Genomic DNA, 26,563 nt, shown 5'->3' on the forward strand with positions numbered 1-26,563 from the left:
CTTTAGTTACAAGACTTTATGTAAGTTGATTACATCAAAGCCATGGCACTCCAATTAGTTTCTCAAAATTATTTCCTCAGCATTATCATTTTGGGTAAAGTTTAGATACAAGAATAAAAATATTTCCTGGTGGAAATAAACTATTGATTTTAGTATAAAAAATTGCCATCAAAAAGTTGATTGTGCAACCAATGCATGGGAACAATGCCCCTTTAATACTTCAATCTCTATTGCTATGATATAATAATATTTCAGTAAATGAAATAATGTGAACTTATCACATGTTGAAATTTTTTATGTGTTGTTTAAAGGGTGAAGAAATAATTTGTTATTAATTTTATTGCCACACTTGTAATTTTTTCTTAATATTGGAGGCAATTTGTTATGAATATTAAAGGAATTTATTTAATTAAATCAGTTTAATATAATTAATATGTGTATTACCAATGGAATAATATAAAGAACAAAATTTAATTCAGTCAACAATAACAAAGCTATACAATGTAAGCTGTACTTTTTGATAAGTCATTTGATTCATAAAAAAATTGACAGTGAAACTTTCATTTATTTCATAAAAAACATACATATATTTACAAAACAAATCCTGCTTGCATATCAGCACCAATTTTTATGATTATACTAAAAGCCATAATTTCAATCTCTCATTTAGATACATTATGCTGGATACTGCCCAGTACTCAATCAAGTGAAATTCCAGACTCACTCTAAGAATATTAGATTCTGAATATACAGAAACAAGCATTTGAGCATTGTCATATATAAAGTAAGTGTTACCAATTTGCACACAAGAGAGAGAAAGAAACAAGGGTTAAATAATGTCATTCACAGTTCCTCTATTATCAAACATTAATACAGGCTTCTTTTATTATTATTCAAAATGTATTTTAAATTTGAGGAAACATTAAGTATCAAAGGTGTAGTAAAATAGAGGTGATTACAATATCTTACAATTTGTGTGCTAAAATGCACAATAAATGCAAAGTTTAAGTACATGATATTCCGCAACAGTTAGTGCTGAGCTCTACCTCCCATAAGCTGGCAGCAACAAAACATTCAGAGAAGGACTTTACAAATATGCAAAGAGCGTTGATTACCTACCTATTCATCCTTAAGGTTATTCCTATAACATATTAAGATGACAAGGCAAATTTCATGAGTCACGTTTGTTGAAATTCATATCATTGTTCATTCGAAGTCACAAGTACATTTCAAAAATAAACACAATGGCACAACTCGGTAGACCAGCAATTCTAACCCATTAAAAACTCTATTTCGCAATTAACTTAAGTATATAAAATAATAACAACAGATATCAACCGGAGAGCTAGAAGTGAGTGTTGAGGGGCGGGGCCGCCCTCTCGTAGAAGAGCAGATATGCGGAGCACCGCAGTACCTCTTGCAGGGACACTTCGTGCACCAACGTGTCCGACGTGTACCACCACCTTCGACGACATCAGTATCATACATTTTTATCAGCGTTTACTAACCGCACAATCCATAGATTCAAGATAAAATGCAAAGTCACCGTTTGCTCTCGAAGCCATTCCCGCGGCGATACGTAGCAAAGTGGCCGGACCTCGGTCCGCCCACGTGCACGACGACCGCTGTCAGCCGATACAGGGCGCGCTCCGCTCCCGCCGACGCTTCCGCCCCCGCCGCCTTCAGCGCTGACAAACCGCTGCGCAGACGCGCCTCGCTCAGTACCATCGATATATCCACTCCTCGATTCTAAAAGTGAGCGTCCGGATGTAACGTCATCACCTCGTTGTCGAAGTACGACGGCAATAACGCACCTGAGTCGCCGCCGTGAAGGGAGCTAAGCTGAGCGTCTCGGGGAAGGCGACGAACTCGCCCCTCTTGCTGAGGCCGCCGACGCCCCACTCCACCCTCGAGATGTGCAGGCACAGACACGCCGGCAGCTGACACCACATTTCAAACATTGTAGCGCACACGACTCTTTCCGTCTTTAATTAATCTATATCAGAATCCAGTGGACCCAACGCACCTTGCCGAAGCTGAGTGTGCGGATGTGTTTGGTGGTCTGGTCCGCGGCCGCGTCGACCCGGGGGGCGCAGCGCCCGCATCTCACACCACTCACCATCTCCGGGGATGTGAAGGCGCGCAGCAGGCCTGTCGACAGGCGCAGTACGACAATATACAAACAAATTAAAAGCATAAAGATGTACATACAAAATGTACAATATTCCCATTAATCGAAGATAATTATATATTAATATATATAGAGATGGTTTAGCTCATACCGGCCAAGGCGTAGCTCCCGGCCGGACCGGTGCCGGCGTCGCTCATGGACAGCGACACGCTGTCGAACTTGTCGTAGCGAATCGGACTCTGCAAGGAACACTCATATCACGCTCCGTTCTAAGAGTCTCGGCGAGATCAGTAACCGATGGAGTGCGGTACCTTCGTGGAGCACACGGTGCAGTGGGTGCGCGACGCGAGAGTGCCGTTGAAGGGCGGCGCTGGAGCGGGCCGAGAAGGCGCACAGGCCCAGCGACGACCCAGGCCGCTCAGCTGACAGAAGGACCGCGACACGCCCTTGCGCAGAGGTGGAGGCTCCGTCTCGGGTTCGTCTTAAATCAATGCGGACGTTATGGTTCCCGTCTATTACTTCCATGGCATACCGCTGCAGTAGTACCTGGATCGGTTGAGTCCGGTTCGGTAGCCGGCGCGGCGGAGGCCGGTCTTGCGGGTCGCGGGCCGAAGGAGCCCGAGGGCGGAGACGCGGGAGACGCCAGGGCGGACCAGGCCTTTCCGCCGCCGAGTCCTAAGGCGTCGGATAGACATCCAGGCTGCGGATGAGACACTTATTATTTTATACATACATATACCCTATACTGTACACTACCATAAGAAAGGCTCTGGACAGAAACTGGTGGAAACAGTTACTATGCTCCCGATGCTTCATTGCTGGTAACGAAGCTCAGATATAAGCTGCGGATTAAAAAGAGGCCCTATACTACATTTCAATTCTTTCAACCATAGAAAAATCTTCAACTAAAATTAAATTTTCGTCTGAATCATAAAAAACATCTGCTTACTCAACAAAAATCTAACATAATATAGTTTTTAATTAGCCCAAAAATATTTATTTATCTACTTCTTCACAATTATTCTTATTTTTTATTTTATTTTATTTTATTTGCTTACTTTTACTATTATTATTATTTGTTTTTACTGAGTATTAGATTCTTATTTGTGTTTTTGCGACTGAGACGCAAACTAGTTGCTGTGGTCTCTAGCAGAATGACCAGCACTGTGGAACAACTCTGCTCCTCAGCATAATGCTGAGCCAGGGCCCATTACAACCACAGCACACACGCATTACACTATTAAACCTTTTTTTTTAAATGTTATCTCTCTATTATTATTTTTTTTTTATTTTTTTTATTATTGTTATTTTAGTAATATTTCTATGTGTGTTTTGTTAGTAATAAATGTTATGTCTAGGTCAATTCTTCTTTGGTTTTGAAAAGGAAAAACTTCTAAATAGAATCTAAATGCTAATATGACACATAAGTAAAATACCTTTTTTGCCATAGCAGCAGTTTCCTCCTCAATACAGGTGAGCAGTACATGCAGCAGCTCATGGGCATCTTGCTGATCGGCTGGTACTACCCAACCTGCTGCTCGTAAAGCTTGTAGGACACCAAGGGGACACACTGGTGTCCCCCGAGCTGACTCATGAGTTCCATTGACAACTATGGATTATTAGATCATTATATTGATGATTACTTTTATTTATTGTGTTCCATAACCAATAACAATCACATAGAAGAAATATATTAAATTTGAAAATTGTATATTTGATTAAATATTTGTATTTCTTAAAGAGTATATTGATTATACTAAGAGTATATTGAGTATAAAGATTATACTAGAGTATATTGTAATATATTTTTATTACATTAATTGCATTGTTATTCTCATTCCCTTTTTTAATTGTGATGTTGTGCATTCTTGTCAATTATGCACATGTATGTATTGTGTTTTATATGTTGTGTATTCTCTGTGTTTTTTAAAATCAATAAATATTTTCTTGTTTGGCTCCACAATTGAAAATTAATATAGTAGGTACTTGAGAATCTGGAATGAATGTGAACAAAAATTTTACTTAATGTTACATACCTTCAATTACAGTATACAGAGTTGTAATCATGCTATTATGTCCATCGGATTTCGCGTATTTCCTCAACCACTCTATGAAAGTAGGGCACGCCGCAAGCGCCTGGAGCAAAGTATTAAGAAAACATGTCCGGCCGAGGTTTTGTAAGCCAGCTATCTGGCCTCTACGTTTGCGGACTTTAGGGGCGCCACCAGGACCCCACAGCACGAATGCACCAACAACAACCGCCGCTGTGAGCCCCGCTGCAACTAACATTCGATCACCACCATCCATTATTCAATTTGAAAATAGTTTTGGCTAATGTCTTTCAATCTTTTTTGCCATGATTGTTCTTGTTTTCGCTTTCGTAACCACCTTAAAAAATTGTGTAACTGATAGCGAAAACATAAAAAAATCCTCTAGGAATGACGAGGCTAACGAGACTAGGATAAACTCTATTTACAAAAAAATACTCTCGTGATGTGAATTATATGACCAAGATGATAAATAGTTAATAGTCACTAGGCAACTGCAAATTTCAAATAGCATAATATTATAAACAAATACACAATAGGGTTAAATTCAAAGAGGATAATAATAAATGTAATATGGTAATATGGTTGGGAAATGGGACAACTCTTGATTAACTTTAAGGCTAATTTTGTGTTACGCCCTCTTAAGTTCAGCCCTAGAATTAAAGCGAAATAAGATGTAGAACATACATATTGTATTTTTAACTTAACAATTTTATTTTAGATTCATATTTAATTAATCAATTATAGCAGGGCCAATGCTCACGTAATACATTAAGAAAAAGAAACCGTCCGTCTTCAGGGTCATTTTGTTGGGTAAGAGTTTATTTTTTTGTAAAGTAAAGACTCCTGTATTCAATACATGACAATCCATTCTGTACATTGTATATTATACATTGAATTAGTCTTAACTTTTTGATGGAAAAGCGCGGGAAACGTTGGTCGTGGCAGGAGTGTGAATTTTTTAAATTTAATTTAACTTGTATAAAAGATCAGTTTGTGTATATATATATATATATATATATATATATACATATATATATATATGTATTAGTTTAATTTAATTGTTTTGTTTATTAATTTGTGTATATATTCTACAGTATCTGGTAAGTTTTTATACTTTTTCCTCAAGGCCTGGAGTCAGGCGAAAAAATGGACGAGCCCCCGGATACCGGGGGCTCGCCCCCCGAGGTAGCGTGTAATATTATAGTAGATAATATATTTTCTAAACTAGATGAGTCCAGTGTAGATACAGATGTGGATCAACAGAGTGACCGAAAAAGAATGCGTCTAGGAAAAATTTGCAAACACTGCAACAAAAGGAAACGAAGATTCGATCCGAAGCGTCGGAACAAACAAAATGACTCCGATTGTTCGTGCCAAATACCGGAAATTGAAATTCCCTCAATATATACTGAGATTAAGAACGCTCATTCTCTAGATAATTTTCAGAACAAAGTAGACTCTGCAGATTCTATAACTGTTAATACCCAACAGCACCCAATACCTCCATTAGACGGTTCTCATTCTCCAAGAAATCCTACAGACCGAACGTTTTATGAGGCCTATGACATAGGGCCGTTTGTAGTTAATGCGCAAAAAGTTTCTTCAGATACGAGCGTCGCTTCCCTGCACCCCGTCCAATTTGGCTATTTTCTCCAAAAAAATTCTTTTAAAAATATTATTAATGGTAGCATCAAAAGGATAGGCAGAAACCGAATTTCCATATCATTCTCAGACCAACGAATGTGCAAACGAATTCATTAATAACCCTTGCCTGACAAGAAATAACTACAAAGCTTTTATTCCCTCATTTAATGTGACCCGAATGGGCCTGGTGCGAGGTGTTCCCGCGGAATGGTCGCCTGAAGAAATATTAGACAATATATCTCTGCCTATAGGTAGCAGAGGAATTATAAAAATTAGACGTCTAAATTATAAAGTCCGTAATAGCAGCCCTCCTGAGTGGAAACCATTACAGACTATTGTCATAACTTTTGATCGTCAAACCCTTCCTAAACATGTATTTGTCTGCTACAATGCTCTGCCCGTGGAACTTTACTCTTACCCTACTATTCAGTGCTATTCTTGTTGCCGATTTGGTCATACTAAATCTAATTGTAACTCTCGGCCCCGTTGTTACAAGTGTGGCCAAAGCCATACAGGGGACACGTGCAACATACAAGATGATGCCGCGTCTTGCTGTCTGTGTTCTGGTCTACACTTTGCAACAAACAGGAAGTGTCCAGAATACGAACGACAGACTAAAATTAAATTATATATGGCTCAAAGATGTGTATCTTACGCAGAAGCAAATAAAGTGCATGATCCTGTTTCAAAGTCTTTTGCTGATGTAGTTAGGTTTTCAAACATGCACAATACTCCTAATTTTCCTGTGCCACCTGTATCACCTTCCTCCTCGATTCCGTCGTATAGTAGATCTTATAAGAAAACAATATTTGCTAAACCAACATCCCCCAAACCAAAACGATTGGGGTATAACAAAACAGAACACTTCAATTTGATAAAGGACTACGATGCTCCAGCTACTTCTAACGGGGTCGCTTTAATAAACAGTAACCTTAACAATAATGAAACTATGTTCTCAATCTCTGATGTAATCCAACTTTTGACTGAAATAAAAACCATTTCTAACTCTGACAACAATTTAACCGAACAACGCCGCCCAACTATTGCTTCCTTAGCTCAATTAAAATCCTCTTATGCGTCACGAACGCGAACAAATAATCCAGTGGAATTGCAGAAGCACCATCTGCAATAAAAATTATTTAATCCATTTGCATAATAAATTTGAACCATTTGTCTCAACTCTGTCTGAAACATGGCTTCGCCCGGAACTGAAATTTCGGATTCCAGGCTATGTTATTCTCCGACAGGACAGACCTGACGGCTATGGCGGTGTTGCCTTAGGCATCAAAAATAATCTCCCTTATAGCTTATTTCCACTCCCCTCATTCGGTGATGACTTGTCAGTCATTGCTGCTATTGTAAATAAAATTTGTATAGTGTCTATTTATTTTTCTCGTCCCAATGTAAATATTTTTTCTTATCTCAATCAACTGTTCCCCATCCTTCCAAAACCATTCTTAGTCCTAGGTGATTTTAATTGCCAACATCAATCCTGGGGAAGCACTTCTTCCAACTATTATGGAGATCAATTATTAGATATTATAGATTCTCATTGTCTCTGCATTTTAAACACTGGGCTGCCAACTCGTGTTACTGGACCAAGTGAAGGTGCAAGTGCGCCTGATCTTTCTTAATGTTAACCTGATTTAGCTTCAACTTTGGACTGGCACCCTCTTACATCTTCGTATGGTAGTGACCACTTTCCACTTGTAATTACTTTTCCTTCACAAAAACCTATCAAAACCACTCGTTCTCCTCGTTTCAAATACAGATTGAATAACGCTGATTGGGAATTATTCAACCAAAGAGTAGAGCAGAAAACAGATCTCCGCCGAAATTCTTTCTCAGGTTTTGATTGAAACTGCAGATGAATCCGATCGCAAATTCCTTCGCCTCCCTGGTGGGATCATGAATGTACAGCTGCAATAAAAGCAAGAAAACAGGCTGAAAAAAATTGCTGTGAGGACATGTCAGAAGAAAATTTCGAGTTATATTTAGAATCTGCTCGTAGTGCTAAAAAATTGTTTAAGAAAAAGAAATACGATGGTTGGCAATCATTTTGTGCCTCCATTAGTCCAGACGTCAGCCCATAAGAGGTCTGGCGTTCATGGATCATCTTGCTCCCCCTTCTGTTCCTCCATTATCTATTCCTGCTTATATTTCTGATGACCTAACTGGATTAAACGCTCCTTTTTCTTTGACCGAACTTAAAGGTGTACTTAATAACGTAAAAGATTCTACTCCAGGAGAAGATGGGATTCCATATTCTTTTTTGAAAAACCTTTCGGATCGTGTGCTGATGCTGTACTTAAATATTATAAATTCTATTATGGTTTCTGGGTGCATTCCCAAGTCTTGGATCACTCAATCTATTATCCCTATTTTAAAAGAGAATAAACCAGCCGATGATCCTTCTTCTTACAGACCTATTGTCCTTTCTTCTGTTTTAATGAAAACTGCAGAACACCTAGTAAAATTCCGTTTGGAATAGTTTTTAGAGAGTAAAAATCTATTAGCAACGACCCAATTCGGTTTTAGGAAAGGTAGAAGTACAATGGATAGCTTAGCAATATTCACTACGGACATAAGATTAGCTTTTTCAAATAACGAGTCAGTAATAGCTACTTTCTTAGACATAAGCTCAGCTTATGACAATGTTCTTATATGGGTTCTTAGGGAAAAATGCTTTGCTTAAATGTGCCACCGATTCTATCAAACTTTATTATCAATATTCTCAGTGAAAGATACATTAATTTATTTATTGAAGATGTCAAACTATCTCGGACTGTATGGAAAGGATTACCACAGGGTTCTGTACTCAGTCCTTTGCTTTATAACAGCTATACGTACGATTTAGAATCATCATTGCAGGAATCAGCTAATGTACTACAATATGCAGACGATCTCCTTATATACAAATCGGGCAAATCGATTGAAAAAAATTGCCGAGCTCTAACATCTTCCCTCTCATTTTTAAAATTATGGTTAAATTCAAATAGTTTAGACTTATCTGTATCCAAGACTAAGGTTGTGTTGTTTTCCAGAATGCGTAGGCCTCCCCCGGTCCAGGTAAAGTTCAAAATGTTTTGATTCTCTCGACTAATGACGTCAAATTCTTGGGAGTAGTTCTAGATTCCAAGCTTACCGGTGTATCCCACTGTGAATATTGTTACGAAGATGGGTCGACTGCAATGTTTTTCCACTAGTTAGAAAACTTTTCAGCAGGCTGTAATATGATTTCTGACCGTTTCAGGAGAGGGTCAATCACATATTAGAAAATTGTAATTTCTATAATGTTACCCTAGTTTTTAGGAAGCTGAAACCATTTATCAGTCGGTTTCAGAACATGTGTAGTAGAGTGGTGTAGTTTTCAGGAGACCCGTTTTCAGGCGTTTTCAGGCCTAGTTATACCCCTTTGATGAAGGAATATTCTAGACCGAACTTTCTAGGTGTGAGGCAAGGACGAAATGATATGAGAGAGAGAGAGAGAAGATCAGAACTTTCTCGAAACTAGACGAGCACTCTAAAACGCCGTACGACAAGGACGGAGCAACGTGCGAAAGAGACAAAGAGTGCGGACGTTCTAGAATTGTGCAATCGCTACTCAGTAGCAAGCCCGCCTAGAAAGTTCTCGAATATTGTTTAGAATTATTCCCAGAGATATATAAGCGAGCCGAAACTTGACTAGTCGCCTTTAGTTTTGAATGCGATAACAAGAGTGAAACACCGAAGCGATAAAGTGCGAATAAAGTGAATACAAGTGATAAAGTACTGTGTGAAGTGTGCATAAGTGAAGTAATTAGTGACTGTGTTTTTGTGTGTTATTAGTGCATCTCTGCAAGTAATTTGTGCTCATAAACTCCTCATTGATTTTTCAAGAAATAAACCCTTGAAGAAATCCACGGCATTTTCTATCCGATCCCCTAGCTCGTAACATTTTGGTGTCAGAAGTGGGATAGAAACATGCCAATTACTCCAAGGGAGAATCAAGAGGAGTCTGTGGCAGAGTCTCCAGCTGCGGAGGGAGTGCAGACAAGGGCGCAATCAGCACGCGACGCCGCCCGGCGACAAAGTTTCGATGCGAACCGCGGCATGGGTGAAAGTAACGATGGCAACATCCTCCTTGCTCTGCAGCAAATGACGGAAGCACAGGGACGCCGTCAAGAGGAACAGACACGACAAATGATGGAAGAACAGGCACGCCGTCAGGAAGAACAGGCACGCCGTCAGGAAGAACAGACAAGACAAATGATGGAAGAACAGGCACGCCGTCATGAAGAACAGACACGCCAAATGATTGAAGAACAGACACGCCGGCAAGAAGAACAGGCATGCCGTCAAGAATAACAGGCACGCCGTCAGGAAGAACAGGCACGCCGTCAGGAAGAACAGACACGCCAAATGATTGAAGAACAGACACGCCGGCAAGAAGAACAGGCATGCCGTCAAGAAGAACAGGCACGCCGTCAGGAAGAACAGGCACGCCGTCAGGAAGAACAGACAAGACAAATGATGGAAGAACAGGCACGCCGTCAAGAAGAACAGACACGCCAAATGATGGAAGAACAGGCCCAGACACGTCGTATGATGGAGGAACAGGCACGTCGTCAAGAAGAGCAGGCTCATCAGATGATGGAGGAACAGGCTCGCCGTATCGGAGAAAAACTTTGTGACCTGAAAGTACAGGTAGACAAAAAGATCGAGAATTTGGAATCTGATATGGATTGTAAGCTATCCAAGCAGGATAAACGTATCCTTGGAATAGAAAATGAAATCCAATGCCTGAAGACCACTGGTGTTGTCACGACTGTAGCACCACCTGGAAATCTGAAAGTGCCTCCCTTTGATGGTACATCTTCTTGGGGCGCGTACAAGCTGCAGTTTGAGACTGTAGCAGAGTCAAACGGGTGGACTGACAATCAAGCTGTTACCGCCCTTATTCTGGGACTGCGAGACGAAGCCCTCTCCATATTAGATACCAAGAAAGGTAAGGTGACGTTGAAGCAACTGCTAGATGCCCTGGAATCACGGTATGGAGACGCACATTTAGAGCACGTTTACAGGGCTCAATTGAAGGATAGAATACAGCAGACAAATGAAAGTTTGCAAAAATGGGGACTTGAAATAGAGAAGCTGGTAAGGAAGGCCTACGGATCCTCACCAGATGTTGCAGACAAGATGCTGGTTCAAGCTTTTGTCGACGGTATTCGAGACCGTGAAATTCGAATGGCTGTGAACCTCGGTCACCATAAGGAACTTAAGGATGTTCTTGCCCATGCGTTGGAGGTGGAAGCATTTTGCAAGGATCATCGACCTAACCGCATTAGGGCTGTCACGGAAAAACCAAGTTCCCAACGTGGACCTACCTGTTACCTCTGTGGGGAAATAGGGCATATGAGGTTTTCATGCCCTAAAATAGATCTCAGAGGCGAAATAAAGACTAGACGTGGGGAACCGGAAGCAGCGGGTGTGACTGCCGCTGAACAGCGGCAGGGAAACGAGTAGAAGCCAGGACCACGAGGCGGGTGCTGGCCGGTTCTGTAGGGAAGGCCCCAAAAGTTATGATCACTCAAACTCAGGATGGCAATACCATTGTTATCGACGGATAAGTAAACGGATGTAGGTGTGAGTTAACCCTTGATACTGGAGCTTCCCGGACAGTAATTAGATACCAACTTCTGAAGTCATTGTACAAAAGCCTTTCTGGTGGAAATGTACAGCTCCTTACAGCTACTGGTCAGCACATAACCGTTCGAGGGGAAGGTATCGCTACCTTCAAGATTGGCGGAAGATCATACAGACATAAGGTGGTTATTGCTGACATCGTGGATGACTGTATTATCGGTTTAGACTTCATGAAGCATTACAACTGTAAGATTGATTTGGAGAACGGCACGTTCAAGTGTAGAGATGAGGTAGTTTCTCTAAAAGGTAGAACATTGAAGGGTGGGTACGACGTCTATAGATCCATCACTGAAAATAGTACAGTCAGTAAACAACGAGATATAGTTCAAGAAGTATTAGAGGGCTGTAAGGAAACCTTGTCGAAAGGAGAAATGTTGAAAGCAAAGGAACTATTGAAGTCATTTTCAGACATGTTTGCTACACACGATGGAGATCTAGGAAGGACAGGTGTAGTTAAACATCGATTGAGACTGGAACCGAAAGACCGATACGTTTGCGACCGCGACGAGTACCTGTCACATATGAAAAAAATATAGATAAGATGATTGCGGAAATGTCAAACCATAATGTCATCGAATCATCTTCCAGCTCTTGGTGCTCTCCAGTAGTTTTATTCAAGAAAAAAGATATCAGTTTAAGGTTCTGCGTCGACTACCGTCGTCTTAACGATATCACAAAGAAGGACAGTTACCCCTTACCTAGAATAGATGACACCTTGGATACTTTAAGTGGGGCAAAATCGTTTACAACTTTAGACTTGAAAAGTGGGTACTGGCAGGTGGAGATAGACCCAAGTCATAAAGAGAAGACAGCGTTCTCAACTGGAAAAGGACTATGGCAGTTTAAAGTTATGCCGTTTGGGCTTTGCATTGCGCCTGCTACCTTTGAAAGACTAATGGAGAAAGTTCTGTCAGGACTGATAGGACAAGCCTGCTTAGTGTACTTGGATGATGTAGTCATCATTGGGAGAAATTTTGAAGATCACATACGGAATCTGCAACAGGTGCTCACCAGACTCCATAAAGCCAACCTGAAATTAAGTCCAAAGAAATGTTTATTTTTCAAAAGAGAAGTGAGCTACTTGGGTCACATTATATCGCAGGACGGAGTTCGAAAAGATCCCGAGAAGATAGCTGCGGTGAAGGAATGGCCAGTACCTAAAGATAAAACTGAAGTCCGTGCTTTCTTAGGTTTATGTTCTTACTACCGAAGATTCGTGAAAAATTTCGCGGATATTGCAAAACCTCTTCACAGACTCACCGAAGAGAAGAGGAAATTCACATGGGATGGAGAGTGTGAAGTTGCATTTAATGAGCTCAAGAACCGACTATGTGAGACTCCGATACTAGGCTACCCGGAACATGATAGATACAGATGCCAGTGGAATTGGCATCGGAGGTGTACTATCACAGGTAAAAGGTGAGCGCGAGGAAGTAATAGCCTACTTCAGCAAGTCGTTATCGAAACCAGAACGAAACTACTGTGTCACTCGGAGGGAACTACTGGCTGTTGTGAAGACGCTGCAGCATTTTAGTAAATACTTGCTAGGTCGCAAGTTCCGTCTTAGAACAGATCATGCTGCATTAAAATGGCTACTTCAGTTCAAGAACCCAGAAGGACAAGTGGCTCGATGGATCGAACAAGATCGGACGGACGGATTGCAAGAGTATGACTTTGCTACTGAACATCGCAAGGGTAGAGTACACGGGAACGCAGATGCATTGTCTCGTAGGCCATGTGAGGAAGACTGTAAACATTGTACAAGACACGAAGGTAGAGAGGTTGCCCATGTGAGGATACTAAGAACGGATACCATTAGTCCAGATTGGTGTGGTAAATTAATTCAGGAAGAGCAACAACAAGACTCTGATATTAAACCAATTCTGGACTGGATGAAATCTTCAGCTATAAAGCCGCGATGGAATGATGTTGCATCTACTAGCACCACGACCAAGAGTTACTGGTCTCAATGGGATAGCTTAGTTCTCCATAATGGGGTGTTATGTCGCAAATGGGAAAACGCTCGTGGGGATGCATCTCATCTACAGTTAGTTGTGCCAAGATCCAAGATTCGCAACATATTGGAAATGTTTCATGACGGCTCATCAGGCGGACACTTAGGTGTAAAAAGGACTCTTTTGAAAATTAAAGAGAGATTTTATTGGATACATTGCCGCGCAGATGTAGAAGACTGCATTCGAAAATGTAAAGCTTGTGCAGCTGTTAAAGGCCCACAGACGAGAACTAGAGCGAGTATGAAGAAATACAATGTCGGAGCTCCATGGTAGAGGATAGCAGTTGACATAGCTGGACCATTTCCGTTTACAGAAAAAGGTAATAAGTACATCATGGTTGTTATGGATTATTTTACGAAGTGGCCCGAAGTATTCCCTATTCCCAATCAAGAGGCAGTTACAGTAGCTGAGATACTTGTAAATGACGTATTCTCTAGATTTGGAGTACCCTTGGGAATGCACAGTGATCAGAGAAGAAATTTCGAGTCTGTACTATTTCAAGAATTGTGCCGATTAATGGGAATTCATAAGACGCGGACTACTCCATAACACCCACAGTCAGATGGAATGGTGGAACGCTTCAATCAAACTTTGGAAAGGCACTTGGCAGAACTGGTGGACAACCATCAAAAAGACTGGGACAAGTATATTCCATTATTTTTAATGTCATACCGGTCTGCGGTTCATGAAACCACGAATGTTACTCCTGCTTTAGCCATGTTTGGGAGACAACTTAGATTACCAGCGGATATTGTAACTGGGCGACCACCTGACACGCCGGAGAGTGTTACAGAATATGCTACGGATCTGCGTTATAAACTGGATGAAATCAGAAAAAATAAGTGAGACTACGAAGATTAGGTATGACAGAAAGACGAATCATATAGAATTAAAAGAAGGCTCGCAAGTATGGCTCCATAACCCAACAAAACGAAAAGGTAAATCACCAAAGCTTCAAGCTGACTGGGACGGTCCATACACGATACTTACGAAGATAAATGACGTTACCTATCGCATAAAGAAAGTGGGTGGTTTAAGGAGCAAACCGAAAGTCGTTCACATAAATCGATTGGCTCCCTATAAAGGATGTAATGATGCTCGGGACGAGCATGTCTAAGGAGAGGGTAGTGTTACGAAGATGGGTCGACTGCAATGTTTCTAGATTTTTCCACTAGTTAGAAAACTTTTCAGCAGGCTGTAATATGATTTCTGACCGTTTCAGGAGAGGGTCAATCACATATTACAAAATTGTAATTTCCATAATGTTACCCTAGTTTTCAGGAAGCTGAAACCTTTTTTCAGTCGGTTTCAGAACATGTGTAGTAGAGTGGTGTAGTTTTCAGGAGACCCGTTTTCAGGCCTAGTTATACCCCTTTGATGAAGGAATATTCTAGACCGAACTTTCTAGGTGTGAGGCAAGGACGAAATGATATGAGAGAGAGAGAGAGAAGATCAGAACTTTCTCGAAACTAGACGAGCACTCTAGAACGCCGTACGACAAGGACGGAGCAACGTGCGAAAGAGACAAAGAGTGCGGACGTTCTAGAATTGTGCAATCGCTACTCAGTAGCAAGCCCGCCTAGAAAGTTCTCGAATATTGTTTAGAATTATTCCCAGAGATATATAAGCGAGCCGAAACTTGACTAGTCGCCTTTAGTTTTGAATGCGATAACAAGAGTGAAACACCGAAGCGATAAAGTGCGAATAAAGTGAATACAAGTGATAAAGTACTGTGTGAAGTGTGCATAAGTGAAGTAATTAGTGACTGTGTTTTTGTGTGTTATTAGTTCATCTCTGCAAGTAATTTGTGCTCATAAACTCCTCATTGATTTTTCAAGAAATAAACCCTTGAAGAAATCCACGGCATTTTCTATCCGATTCCCTAGCTCGTAACAATATGTAACTGCGAGATGTGAACGTAATTTGAATATTCTTAGATGCTTATCGGGCATCTGGTGGGGAGCGCATTCACACTCCTTAAAACTGATTTACAACGCCATAATCAGAAGTGTAATGGATTACGGTACTTTCCTGTTGGAACCAGGCAATGCTTCTGCTTTTAAAAAATTAGATAGCATTCAGGCAAAAGCAATGAGAATAGTCCTAGGAGCTATGAAGTCAAGTCGAATCACCTGTATGAGAGCCGAAAGTGTAGAGCCTCCATTAAACTTACGACGGCAATTCCTGTCTGATAAATTCCTATTTCGTTGTGTCCAATTCAGTAACGATATTCTAAGACCTAAACTGACTTGCCTAACATCTATAATCCCCACTTTTAGTTATTGGAAAAACAAACGCCCACCGTGTTTGGTTGAAAGTTACAGAAGATTTACTTCTCTTGAGGCTCCTACTCACCAAGCAACTTCTAATCCGTTGTTCAAATATAGTTACGATTCCCTTGTTATCTCTCCTGATATACATACTAGCACGGGTCTTGTGAAAATTGAGCAAAACCAAAAGTTAACATTTAACTATATTGTTGACACCAAGTGGCCACGATGGCATCGAATATTTACAGATGCATCTAAGCGTTCCAAAGAACGCTGTGTAGGTGTTGGTGTACTGCACTCTAATTACAATATTGTTCAAAAAACTAAACTCCCTCCTGAAACCTCTCTGTTCACTGGCGAATGTATAGGCCTAGTTAAGGCCATAGAATACATCCTTCTACTAAAACTTCAAAAAACTGTAATTTTTACAGATTCACTGAGTTCTTTAAATGCCCTAGCCCGGTTCCCGTTTGGCTCACATTATCAATTCCCTGTTATTTCTGAAATTAGAACCTGCTATTGAAATGTTTAAAAGAAAACTATTCCGTATCGTTTGCGTGGGTTCCTGGTCACAGTAGAATATCTGGAAATGAGAAAGCCGATTGTATAGCCAATGAGGCGGTGGAGAGTGGAGATGTGGATATTTTTAGAAAGTATGCGCATGACTTGATGGCTCTTTCCGGGATTTATGTCAGGAATTCCTGGACTGAATTCTGGGCCCAAGATAGTCTAAAAGGTCGCCATTATCGTGCTATTCAACCTTCTATACCCATTAAGCCCTGGTTTTGGAGTTTGAGATTCGGCAAAAGAGTTACAACAATATTGTCTCGTATGCGACTGGGACACGTCTGCACCCCAGCTCATCTTGCTAAGCTAAATATTATAGACAGCCCTACGTGCGAATGCGCATATGAAGAAGCTGATTTGAACCACATCATGTTTGTTTGTTCTCGACGCGACCGGTCGGCTCTTCTCGAAGGTCTCATTTCCCTTCATCCATATCCTGTTTACTTGCAACATTAGACCCACATGTATATAAACTTTTAGCAGCTTTTATCTTAAGTAATGATATAAAAATTTAAACAATATGAAAGTAAATTTATGTAAATATCTTGTCTTACACTCCTTTTTTATGTAGCTCTATAAGAATTGATCTTTTATTTTAAGATTTAATTTTCATTCTTAAATTCCTTTTCCTTTGATAGTTATATATTATTTTTACCCGTTTCCCTGTTTTTACCCTGGGCCACAATGTACAAACCGTGCGGGCAATAAAAATAAAAAAAAATTTTTTTATGAAATGTCAAATGTGTTGTTACTTGAGTTTGTAAATATTATGTTATTGAAATATAAGTAACCCTGTTTTGTAACTAAATTGTAAAATGAAGAACTTACCAGTATGACAAAAAAAGGAGTAATCGAGACCTAACAAAGATGAACTTAAAGATTATAAGTGTTCCTTATAAGAGTTTCTTAATAATCGTGAATCGTTATCATGATACCGTCTAATACGATTTGTGTTTCTCAAGAAGGGCCGGCCAACGCTTTGGCATTAAATAAAGATTGCACCCAAGTAGTGATCGCTGGACGCAATGGTGATAAACAGATGATGAAATAAAATTAAGTTTGATACCTTATAGCAGCTTTATACTATATTTAATATATACCGTTTTATTCCAGTGTTTAAAGTATTTTCTATAGGTGAAGATGAATTCTCTGAAGTGTGTAATTTGAGAGTTGGAAAAAATTTAAATCTAAATTTTTCTTCTATTGATGTTGCTTGGAGTACGCTTGAAGGTAAGGTTGTTACAAAAATATAGCACTGATTTGACAGTGGTAACACATCACATCTAACAAGTCTTACTCAAATTTTAGAAAACACTCTCGCAACAGCAGCAACAAATGGGGCAGTTGTGGTGTGGAACCTAGGTCGCTCTGGGAGGTCTAAACAAGAACATGTATTCTCAGATCACAAGAGAACTGTCAATAAGGTGCTTGGGTTGGGTTTTTCTGTTAAAAAAATTTCCATTAATAAGATCAGCATATATTGAGTTTCTCATTATTGTTGTTATAATGGTTTTTAGGTTAGTTTTCACCTAACTGAACCATCTCTGCTTATATCTGGGTCACAAGATGGGATGATGAAATGTTTTGATCTTCGGATGAAGGAGGTAGCTCGAACATTTATAAGGTATCACTGCATTTAAAATATTAAGTAACTATTTTATACCTTATTTTTTTTAATGTGGGGAAATGTGTTTCGTATACCCTCTTGCGGCACGGTTGCCTTCCTGTGAAGAGTTATGTGGGATTCTCTGCTGCACAGCAGCATGTACACGCTTAAACCCCACAGCCCGCCACCAACCATTTATACCTTTCTATATTTATGCTAAATCCATTCTTAATTCTATGTTTGACTGAAGCACAATTGATTATTTATAATCCTACTATGTGGAGGAATAGCTTATATTTTCCATTCCTAAGACCTAACCCATATAAGTTCTGCCCAGTAACACAGAGTCGATTCGCGACGTGCAGTTCAGCCCGCATACGGCGCACGTGTTGGCCGCAGTGTCGGAAAACGGCACCGTGCAGCTCTGGGACGCACGGCGACATGAGCGGCCTCTACACCAGTTCACGGCCCACTCGGGGCCCGTCTTCGCCTGCGACTGGCACCCTGACGTGCCCTGGCTCGCTACGGCCTCTCGGGACAAGACTATCAAGGTAAAGGACGACTTTGTCAAACTACTAGTCTTTTTCTGATAATCCGAAGGATGTAATCAGTTATGAAAGTACGCAGTGGCAGACAAGATTTTGTATCAAATTATTAGATAGGTTAAACAGACACGCGATTTCTACAAATTTATTTAACTGTATATTATCTAATCACTAATTCTTCATTGTGAAAATATAAAAGGTTTGGGATATCCACGCGAAACCTAATTTGGAGCACACCATACACACGATAGCCTCCGTCGGACACGTCAAGTGGAGACCGCAGAAAAAGTGAGTGAACGGCCTAATCCTTTCGGTCTCTTCGCCCGCGTTCGCTAAAAGGCCTCGTCAACAGGTACCAGGTGGCATCGTGCGCGCTGGTGCTGGACTGCGCCGTGCACGTGTGGGACGTGCGGCGGCCGCACGTGCCACTGGCCACGTTCGCCGAGCACCGCGACGTCACCACGGCCATCGCCTGGGTGGCCTCGCCCGACGTGTTCCTGTCGACCAGCCGCGACTGCAGCCTCTACAGGCACCGCTTCTCCGAGGCGGCGCACCCCGTGCTGTGGGCCAACCCGCAGGGCGTCGCCGTGTCGGCGCGGGGCCAGGTGGCTCACGCGGCGCCCGATCGTCCGCTGCCCGCCGGACTCGCCGCGCCGCAAGCCCCGCCTCCGCCGCACGCGCCCTTCCCGTACGTATCATTCGCCCGGGACTCGGACCCGACCCGCCGACGCGAGAGTTCACGCGACGCCGTCTCCGTAGGCGGAAGCAGCCGACGGCGGGGTCGCTCGGCGCGGGCGCCCAGGCGGCGCTCGAGGTGGCCTTCGCCGGGGGCGCGGCCAGTACCCTGCGGCGCCACGACGTGCGGCCGCTCGACGACGCCGTTATCGGCGCGGCGCGACGCTACCGCTTCCACGGTGACCCGCCGCACGTCCTCGCCAAGCACAACGCCCGGGTGGCCCGACACTACGGCCGGTTCATGGTGAGCCTTCTTTACAAACTATACCATAAAACGTTTACGGCAGTCGCGTGACATGAAACGGTCACAGATGTCGAAGCAAATATCGTAAATATTTATTTATTTACAACATATATAGCCCAAAATTACTTTTACTTATAGACTTTTTAGATCGCATAGGAAAGAAGAAGAAATTCGTAATAATAGTAAATACTTAACAACGGATTCAATCCTGTTAATATGAGTTCTATAGAAGGGAAAACAGAGGACAGTCTCATAATTCAGAATGTTTTGATGAAGAGTATAGAACTTTTCAGAACTTTAAATGACTGTAAAACACGCAAGATGGAACTCAGAATTTGGTTAGCTTTGCTAACGGTGCTTTAAATATTATGGTTATGCGAATGCTTGTTTATTCTCAAATATTATCCCTAAATCAGATCAGAGATATGACAATATTTCCGAAAGCATAATGGAAATTAAGTGGATTATATTTATTCGAGAAAGTTACTATATGATATTTATCCAATACGTTTAGAAGCCGTCCATCGAAATCATGTAGGTCTTGTGTAGAATAGATATCCGGTGTCCTTTTCGAAACATTGGGGTGTGTCATTAATAAAAAAGCAGAACAGCAAAAGTCGTAAATGAGATCCTCAAAGGTCCCCCAGATGGAACCAATGTAGCTGCCGATAAATAACCCCTAATGGCCACTATTTGGGTGCGATATAATAGTAAATACTTAACTATCTTATATAAATATCGGTTATCCATCGCCGAGTGATTGCAAGTGAAAGAAAGCTAGTCTTTTTTCTTACTCGCATTTATATCTAATGTTATTAATTAATTGCAATATATGTTTGGAGAAATGGAGGTTAATTCGTTCGATTTTTAAAACATTTATAAATGTTGATCCGCAGACGGCGCACGTGTGGGAGGTGATGGGCGCCGTGTACTCAGCTCGGTCGTCGAGCGGCCCGCCCCCGGCGCCGCCGCCGCCCCGCGATCCTCCGCCCCGCCCGGACCCAGCGCCGCCGACTCCTTCGCACGAGTGAGTAGCGACGCCGGAGACGAACAACGACGCGAAACGACGCTATAGTCGTCCTCATTTCAGCGGCGTCGAGGAGGAGCGCGAGGAGGAGACGGAGGAGTGGGAGAGCCGCAGCCACAAGCACAGCGGGGTGCTGGGCCTGCCCACGCACACCATCTACGTGCCGCCGCATCGGGCCAGATCGCAATCGGGTGAATCACTCTCGGCCTCGCCGACTCCGCCCCGAGGGAGCGCTTTCGTAACGTCGCCTCGTTTTCTCAGAGGACGGTTGGGTGTCTGCGGCGTCGCTGCACTTCGTGGACATCGAGGCGGCCGAGTGGACGCTGCCGGAGGAGGCCTTCGCGCTGCGTCCTCCCCCGCCGCCCGACGAGCACGACCACGATCCTCACGGTACGCCCCGAGCCTCGCGACCGACCGTCGTCTGCGACCGTCCTTCCGAATTAACGACGAAACCGGGCGCAGAGGCGGCCAACTCGAGCGGACAGTCGGCGGCGGCGGGAGCGCCCGACTCTCCGGCCGGCTCCACGGGCTCCGGCTCGCACCCGCCCGCGCCCGCCTCGCCCGCCCCACACCCGCCGGCTCCGGCGCCCCTCTGCGACGAGGGGGACGCGTACGGCGACGCGACCGGCGGCGCCGCCGAGGGACGCGGTCGCGTCGACCTGGCGCCCCTGCTCGCGAGCGCGCTGCACCTGCACGCCGCGCTGGGCGACGTGCAGACGGCGGCCACCGTGCTGCTCGCGCTGCAGGAGCACCGCGGGGAGCTACTGGCGTACGTAGACGAGCCCACGCAGGAGCAGTGGCTGCTGGGCTACATGGAGCTGCTGCAGCGACACAAGGCGTGGGGGGTGGCCGGGCAGGTGGGGCGCGGCGCGTGGCTAGGCGGCGTATGGGCGCTGTCGCAGCAGTCGACCAGCGTGGCGGTGTGCTGCGGGCGCTGCGGCCGGCGAACGCGCGGCGCCGGCTGCGACCGCTGCGCGGGGCGCGTGCCGGGCGAGCTGTGCGCCGTGTGCCGCCAGCCCGTGCGAGGCCTGTACGCCTGGTGCCAGGGCTGCTCGCACGGCGGCCACCTGCACCACATGCGCCGCTGGCTGCGCGAACACGACCTGTGCCCGGCCGGCTGCGCGCACCGCTGCCAGCTCGGTTGACCCGGCGTCGTTGGGAAATAAAACTAATTTATCGGGATCGTTGACTTTATTCGCCGACCCCACGCGGTTCAGACCCTCCCGCTCTTCGGCTCGGCCGCGGAGTCAGACGACGGCGCAGCACCGTCTCCCCTCTTCGGCGCCGGCCTCCGCGACGAGCCCCGTCTTGAGAGCCGACGTGGCGCGGATCAGGGTAAGGAAGGCCTGAAAAAGTTCGCACTGTACATCGGCGGAAGCCGGACGCCGGACGAGTCGTTTCGGGAAGTGGACGCGGACGGGAGGAGAGACAACAGACGGGTTTTGCAAATCGATATATTTTTATTCATCACAAACGTATCGCTCTAATATACATCGATAACTTATCGCTTAACTCTATACGTACAACACTCGCTCGGTTATAAAAACTATCTTATGATACGTGAGCCGGGCGCCGCCGACATCGGCCGCACGGCGCTCCGGCTCCAGAGCAATAAATAATTTCTGGCACCGGTCGGGCCCATTCGAGTAGATCGTCTTCGCCGTCGGGTGACGAGGGCCGACGCGAAGTGCCGAAGCGGAAGAAAGCAATCCTGCGCGTGCGCCTTTCGTCGGGACGACCGGCCGACTAAATATTACATATCCCACAGAGTACGACGACATTCATTAATAATTAAAGTAAGTTTGTGGTGCATTACATGAAGTTAACACAGACGCCGAGCACTCGAAGCCGAACCGTGAAAGTTCGGTGGCAATTCACACCGTTACAGTTAGCGCGAGCGACAAACACGATAGCGACTCGGGAGCGGGTCTTCTCGAGGGGCGGAGGGCGGTGGCGGCGCCTACAAGATGGCGCACTTGATTTTCCTGCGCTTCTTGCCGCGCACGTCGCCGTTGGTGGCGCGGCCGTCGTCCGACTTGCGCGACCGGATCTCCCGCATCAGGTCGAAGAACACCTGCGCACACCAGCAGCGCACGGTCAGTGAGAGGAAAAGCGAGACGAAAAGCGACACACAAAGCAAAGAAAAGCGAGACGGCCGGGGTGCCGAGCCGCGCCTGCGAACGAGAGTCCTCACCTTGTCGACGTTGTCGCGCGTCTTGGCCGAGGTCTCGACGTAGGGCACGTGCCACGCGGCGGCGCGCTCCCGGCAGGCGTCGAGCGGCACCCGGCGCTTGTCGGCGAGGTCCGACTTGTTGCCGACCAGCAGGAAAGGGATGTTGTCGTCGTTCTTCACGCGCAGAATTTGCTCGCGAAACTCCTGCGTCGCGTCGAAGCTCTCGGGCTCCGTGATGGAGAAGACGCACAGGAAGCCCTCGCCCGAGCGGAAGTAGTTGTCGCGGATGGCAGCGTAGTCCTCCTGACCCGCCGTGTCCAGAATGTCGATCTGAACCTCCTCGCCATCCAGCACCACCTGTATCCGACGTCAATATGAACGCATTTGCCCGACGACGCGACGACCGACCGATCGCCGGCCGCGAGCGCGTCCGTACCTTCTTCCTGTAGCTGTCGGCCTTGGTAGGCTCGTAGTCTTCGACGAACTCGTCGTACATGAACTGCAACGTGAGCGCAGACTTGCCCACTCCACCGGACCCCACCATTATCACCTTGTGCAACGTCGGCGCCGCCGCCGGCTTCTTCGACATGCTTGACGCGTTGCGCTGGAATGGTTTTCAAGTGACAATTGTTTTATCTGGCCATAGTGTGGCTCGAGAGCACGGTCACAAAGCACCTCACCGCATCATGACATGATAAAATAGTATGTTAAATTGACGATTGGGTTTAATTAGCTGTACATGTATTATTTTTTTAATGAATAAATAAATAACATCAACAAGAGATATCCTAAATTAATAATACAATTTGAGTTTTGGGGCATATAACGTTCGTATTGTATCTATCGTAAAGACAATCTTAGATGTATTTCGTGCACTATTAGAGCTCTAAAGTTCTCTCCCGAATATGTTAAAAAAAAAGATTATTAGACTTCAAACATAGGCAAGTTATTGTTTTTGTCTGTAATGAATATGTCATGAAGTGGCACACTGAGTGATGGAAAGCGTATCGTGTCAACCACTGTTGTGTTAACGAGCTTACCTAGTGGGAACGAGGCCACCCGGTTCCCATAACACACCGACACGTTGTGCCAGTTCACCTGCGACGTGTCGTAGTCGCCGAGGATGGCACTAACGAAAAGAAGAGAGCAGTACGACATATACGTGAGAAAAGAAATTCAACGAAAAGTCAAATTACTACTCATTATTATGATTCACAGCGAACCACGCGCAAGCGGCTCAACAATTAATTACGGACTAATCTGCTTTCCGCGGGGAGCCCAGTCGTATATAATTTGCATTATAATGATACAAGAACAAAAGCATCACTTTCGTATGGAATAATCTTTTTAAACCGATCACTCATTGACAAAGTAAATTGATATATAATATGCGAATGCGGCAACAAGTTGTGTCTTTGAGCATTTGCAAACTAATGGGTGTGTGTAGGTGTTGCCCTAATCAGAATTTGTGAATTACGCAATATCGTTAAATCTCGCGTATTGAATACGTGTCGGCTTATTAAACTAAAATTTAAATACCAAGTCTAACAAATTTGCTAAACATAAAAATAGTGTTAAAATGCTATATGCTAATTAAGATTGGTCAGTAATAACACTTGTAATATTCATTTATCTCATATTTCATTTCAAATATGCCTCTTGATCCATATCCAGGGACAGTTACTTCCAGTACTGTGCAGATGATAGTTATATTTTCACACACACAACCTGTAGGGTAGGACCCTGAGAACTTACTAATTGTATTATTTTTTTGCACAATAATTGTTTTGTCTCTAAAATATTACTACTAAGAACAAAGAATTTATAAAAGAAAGTCTGGTTCAAGAATGTGCCACTCACAAAAAAACCTGTTATTCTACTAAGGGTCCCTCATGTTAAGAGAATACCAATTCTTTAAAAGTCAGTAATGCACTTGCAAGCTAGTAAATAATCTCCAAGTAGTTCTTAAGTGTTAGCATAATTTTAATCTATTGAAATTAATAATTATACAATAACATCTCCTGTGAGTGAAACCCTAACCTACTTTGGTCTAATACAAAGTGGAATTTTTTTTTGCCCATGAACCTGCAGGACTTAAAAAATTTAATTAATTTCGCAAGTTCTTCTACAACTCATAAATGGCATACTTTATAACTCAATTTTATTGTTTCCCTTCATCTTTGACATATAAAAGTAATACTGTATGTAGATTTTGTCCGTGTTTATAACTGATATAATATATAACTAAATAACATTACAAGCTTTAATGTATACATACATTTTTATACTTCAAGGTATAATCTCTATGTACCTAGTATACAAAAATAATAATTAAATAGTTCTTTGCTATACAAGTATTAAAAAATGGTAACTAGTAACATAATAATATCTATATGTGGCAGGAACATTACAGAAATAGAATTAGAATGTTATTTAGTGGTGCATAATGTATGAATTTGATAGAAGTCTGCATTAAGTACATGAAAGCAATGCTTGTCACTGTAATTTCAAGTAATTTTTTACTTTAATCTATAGGACATGACAGCCTGAGACATAAGTAAGCAAAAGCTAAAAACTTAACAAAATTAAAGTATGCTAACTCTAATAAAGAGAAGCCCAGAGCAACAATACTGGGAAATTTGTTTTTTATTAACAGTACCTTTTGTTCTTCCAAGAAAGTTGTAGATAGCTTATATGCTATGCTTGAGAACATTACTTAGAGTTTAACAAAACCACAAAGATTTTTAATCCCATAATATAATGAAACAAAGTTAATATTATTTAGAATGGTCACAATATCTTTAGGAATTTAACTTAACACAATACAACGGACGGACTTATCAATTTTATGAGCGATTTAACCGTAGCAGAATTTATCAGCCACCAAATTAAGCCCTCTTTCATCTACCAACAACCCCAGTCACGTCGGCATGGTTGCACAATGTGCAAGAAACTAGGGTTCTGAAGAGATCAACTGGAGAGGCGTTGCCACCGTAGTAAACAATCACGTCACTGATCTAGTCTACACCCCAAAATGGCTTTAGCTTGCATTCCACTAAAGTTAACATAACTTACCAGTGTTAAGAGAACCTTCACCAATTATCCAACTAAAAGATAGAATTATTCGAATCTTATATTGTCACTGCTATACTTGGTTATTTACTTTCTTAGTTAAAGACAAAATTTCTCTATTAAAATTTAATGTAGTCTTAACTACTACCAAGTACCAACAACTGCAAGTTTAGTCTTTACATCGACGTTTGACAGTTATTGTTTTTTTAGTCGCTATATGAAATGTCATTCGTTATTTGTCAATATACCACAAACACAGATCAATTACACGTTTACAATATTTAATATTGATACTGAACCTAAACGATACTGATGATCAAAGTTGAGTGATTATTATTGAAGTTAGACTTTTGGTGCGTTAGGGAAAAAGGATGAGAGTATATTTTTTCTATTGTTAGTGTCGTTTTATCTATAAACGTACAATACGGGCGAATGATTTTTTTTATCCTGTTACACCAAAGAAGTATACCTTCCGTAAAGATTATTTACATTTTAAACATGAACGCCAATGTAAGTAATATATTAATAAATTACAGTTCTCTGCTATATTATTATTAGCATGTACAAATGTTCTCAGTTATTATTCAAAATAAAATGTATTGCATAGAGTAAATTATACGGTCTATCATAACCTCTACTTGATCTGTGAATAAAGTCTCAGCTTTAATTAGTGTTGCCAGGTTAAAGGATTCTCCCCTAGATTTAGGGGTTCCTGAACCGAGTTAAGGGCAGAATATTTGGGGTTTTTTAGGGGAAATTTCAAAAACACGCCATATGTTATTGTATATCACGTTCCTG

General features: G+C 42.8%; 3 protein-coding genes across 8 annotated transcripts; 1 reads left to right on the forward strand and 2 right to left on the reverse strand.

The window, feature by feature from the left end:
* Nucleotides 1–547: 547 nt before the first annotated feature.
* Nucleotides 548–4,749, reverse strand: LOC123710050 (ubiquitin carboxyl-terminal hydrolase 30 homolog). Its single transcript, XM_045661724.1, has 9 exons — nucleotides 4,168–4,749; nucleotides 3,568–3,740; nucleotides 2,678–2,831; nucleotides 2,443–2,612; nucleotides 2,283–2,370; nucleotides 2,027–2,151; nucleotides 1,815–1,940; nucleotides 1,547–1,749; nucleotides 548–1,463 (listed from the first exon to the last, which is right to left on the reverse strand). The coding sequence occupies exons 1-9, from the start codon at nucleotides 4,436–4,438 to the stop codon at nucleotides 1,346–1,348; spliced, it is 1,428 nt and encodes a 475-aa protein (XP_045517680.1). The 5' UTR covers nucleotides 4,439–4,749; the 3' UTR covers nucleotides 548–1,345.
* Nucleotides 4,750–17,104: 12,355 nt separating this feature from the next.
* Nucleotides 17,105–21,709, forward strand: LOC123709345 (GATOR complex protein WDR24). 4 transcript variants are annotated; one of them, XM_045660601.1, is made up of 12 exons: nucleotides 17,105–17,391; nucleotides 17,477–17,593; nucleotides 17,672–17,787; nucleotides 17,881–17,987; nucleotides 18,307–18,520; nucleotides 18,714–18,802; nucleotides 18,867–19,202; nucleotides 19,274–19,493; nucleotides 20,390–20,520; nucleotides 20,584–20,711; nucleotides 20,782–20,910; nucleotides 20,983–21,665. In XM_045660601.1, exons 1-12 carry the CDS (start codon nucleotides 17,292–17,294, stop codon nucleotides 21,663–21,665), a joined length of 2,370 nt encoding a protein of 789 aa, XP_045516557.1. In that variant the 5' UTR covers nucleotides 17,105–17,291. The 4 variants fall into 4 exon arrangements, with proteins under 4 accessions (XP_045516557.1, XP_045516555.1, XP_045516556.1 ...); XM_045660599.1 differs by having other exon boundaries at nucleotides 20,584–20,910; nucleotides 20,983–21,709; XM_045660600.1 differs by having other exon boundaries at nucleotides 20,782–21,665.
* A 19-nt stretch (nucleotides 21,710–21,728) lies between these two features.
* On the reverse strand, nucleotides 21,729–25,941 carry LOC123709346 (ras-related protein Ral-a). 3 transcript variants are annotated; one of them, XM_045660603.1, is made up of 5 exons: nucleotides 25,769–25,941; nucleotides 23,734–23,822; nucleotides 23,130–23,297; nucleotides 22,715–23,050; nucleotides 21,961–22,594 (listed from the first exon to the last, which is right to left on the reverse strand). In XM_045660603.1, exons 3-5 carry the CDS (start codon nucleotides 23,280–23,282, stop codon nucleotides 22,481–22,483), a joined length of 603 nt encoding a protein of 200 aa, XP_045516559.1. In that variant the 5' UTR covers nucleotides 23,283–23,297; nucleotides 23,734–23,822; nucleotides 25,769–25,941; the 3' UTR covers nucleotides 21,961–22,480. The 3 variants fall into 3 exon arrangements, with proteins under 3 accessions (XP_045516560.1, XP_045516559.1, XP_045516558.1); XM_045660602.1 differs by lacking the exon at nucleotides 23,734–23,822; XM_045660604.1 differs by lacking the exons at nucleotides 21,961–22,594; nucleotides 23,734–23,822; nucleotides 25,769–25,941 and adding an exon at nucleotides 21,729–21,866 and having other exon boundaries at nucleotides 23,130–23,282.
* Between the last annotated feature and the right edge of the window lie 622 nt (nucleotides 25,942–26,563).

The sequence above is a fragment of the Pieris brassicae genome, chromosome 5 (assembly GCF_905147105.1).
Source record: "Pieris brassicae chromosome 5, ilPieBrab1.1, whole genome shotgun sequence".
Classification (NCBI taxonomy): domain Eukaryota; kingdom Metazoa; phylum Arthropoda; class Insecta; order Lepidoptera; family Pieridae; genus Pieris; species Pieris brassicae.

Bases quoted from the DNA above. Each gene is read 5' to 3' on its own strand.
- LOC123709346 (XM_045660602.1), bottom strand. From the start codon at position 23,282: ATGTCGAAGAAGCCGGCGGCGGCGCCGACGTTGCACAAGGTGATAATG. The intron at 23,051-23,129 runs GTACGGACGCGC...CGTCGGATACAG, and splicing joins CCGACAGCTACAGGAAGAAG to GTGGTGCTGGATGGCGAGGA. The intron at 22,595-22,714 runs GTGAGGACTCTC...TGGTGTGCGCAG, and splicing joins CGCGCGACAACGTCGACAAG to GTGTTCTTCGACCTGATGCG.
- LOC123710050 (XM_045661724.1), bottom strand. From the start codon at position 4,438: ATGGATGGTGGTGATCGAATGTTAGTTGCAGCGGGGCTCACAGCGGCG. The intron at 2,371-2,442 runs GTACCGCACTCC...TGTTCCTTGCAG, and splicing joins GCACCGTGTGCTCCACGAAG to AGTCCGATTCGCTACGACAA. The intron at 1,464-1,546 runs GTGACTTTGCAT...ATGTCGTCGAAG, and splicing joins AATGGCTTCGAGAGCAAACG to GTGGTGGTACACGTCGGACA.
- LOC123709345 (XM_045660598.1), top strand. From the start codon at position 17,292: ATGATACCGTCTAATACGATTTGTGTTTCTCAAGAAGGGCCGGCCAAC. The intron at 19,203-19,273 runs GTACGTATCATT...CCGTCTCCGTAG, and splicing joins CCGCCGCACGCGCCCTTCCC to GCGGAAGCAGCCGACGGCGG. The intron at 20,521-20,583 runs GTGAGTAGCGAC...TCCTCATTTCAG, and splicing joins CCGCCGACTCCTTCGCACGA to CGGCGTCGAGGAGGAGCGCG.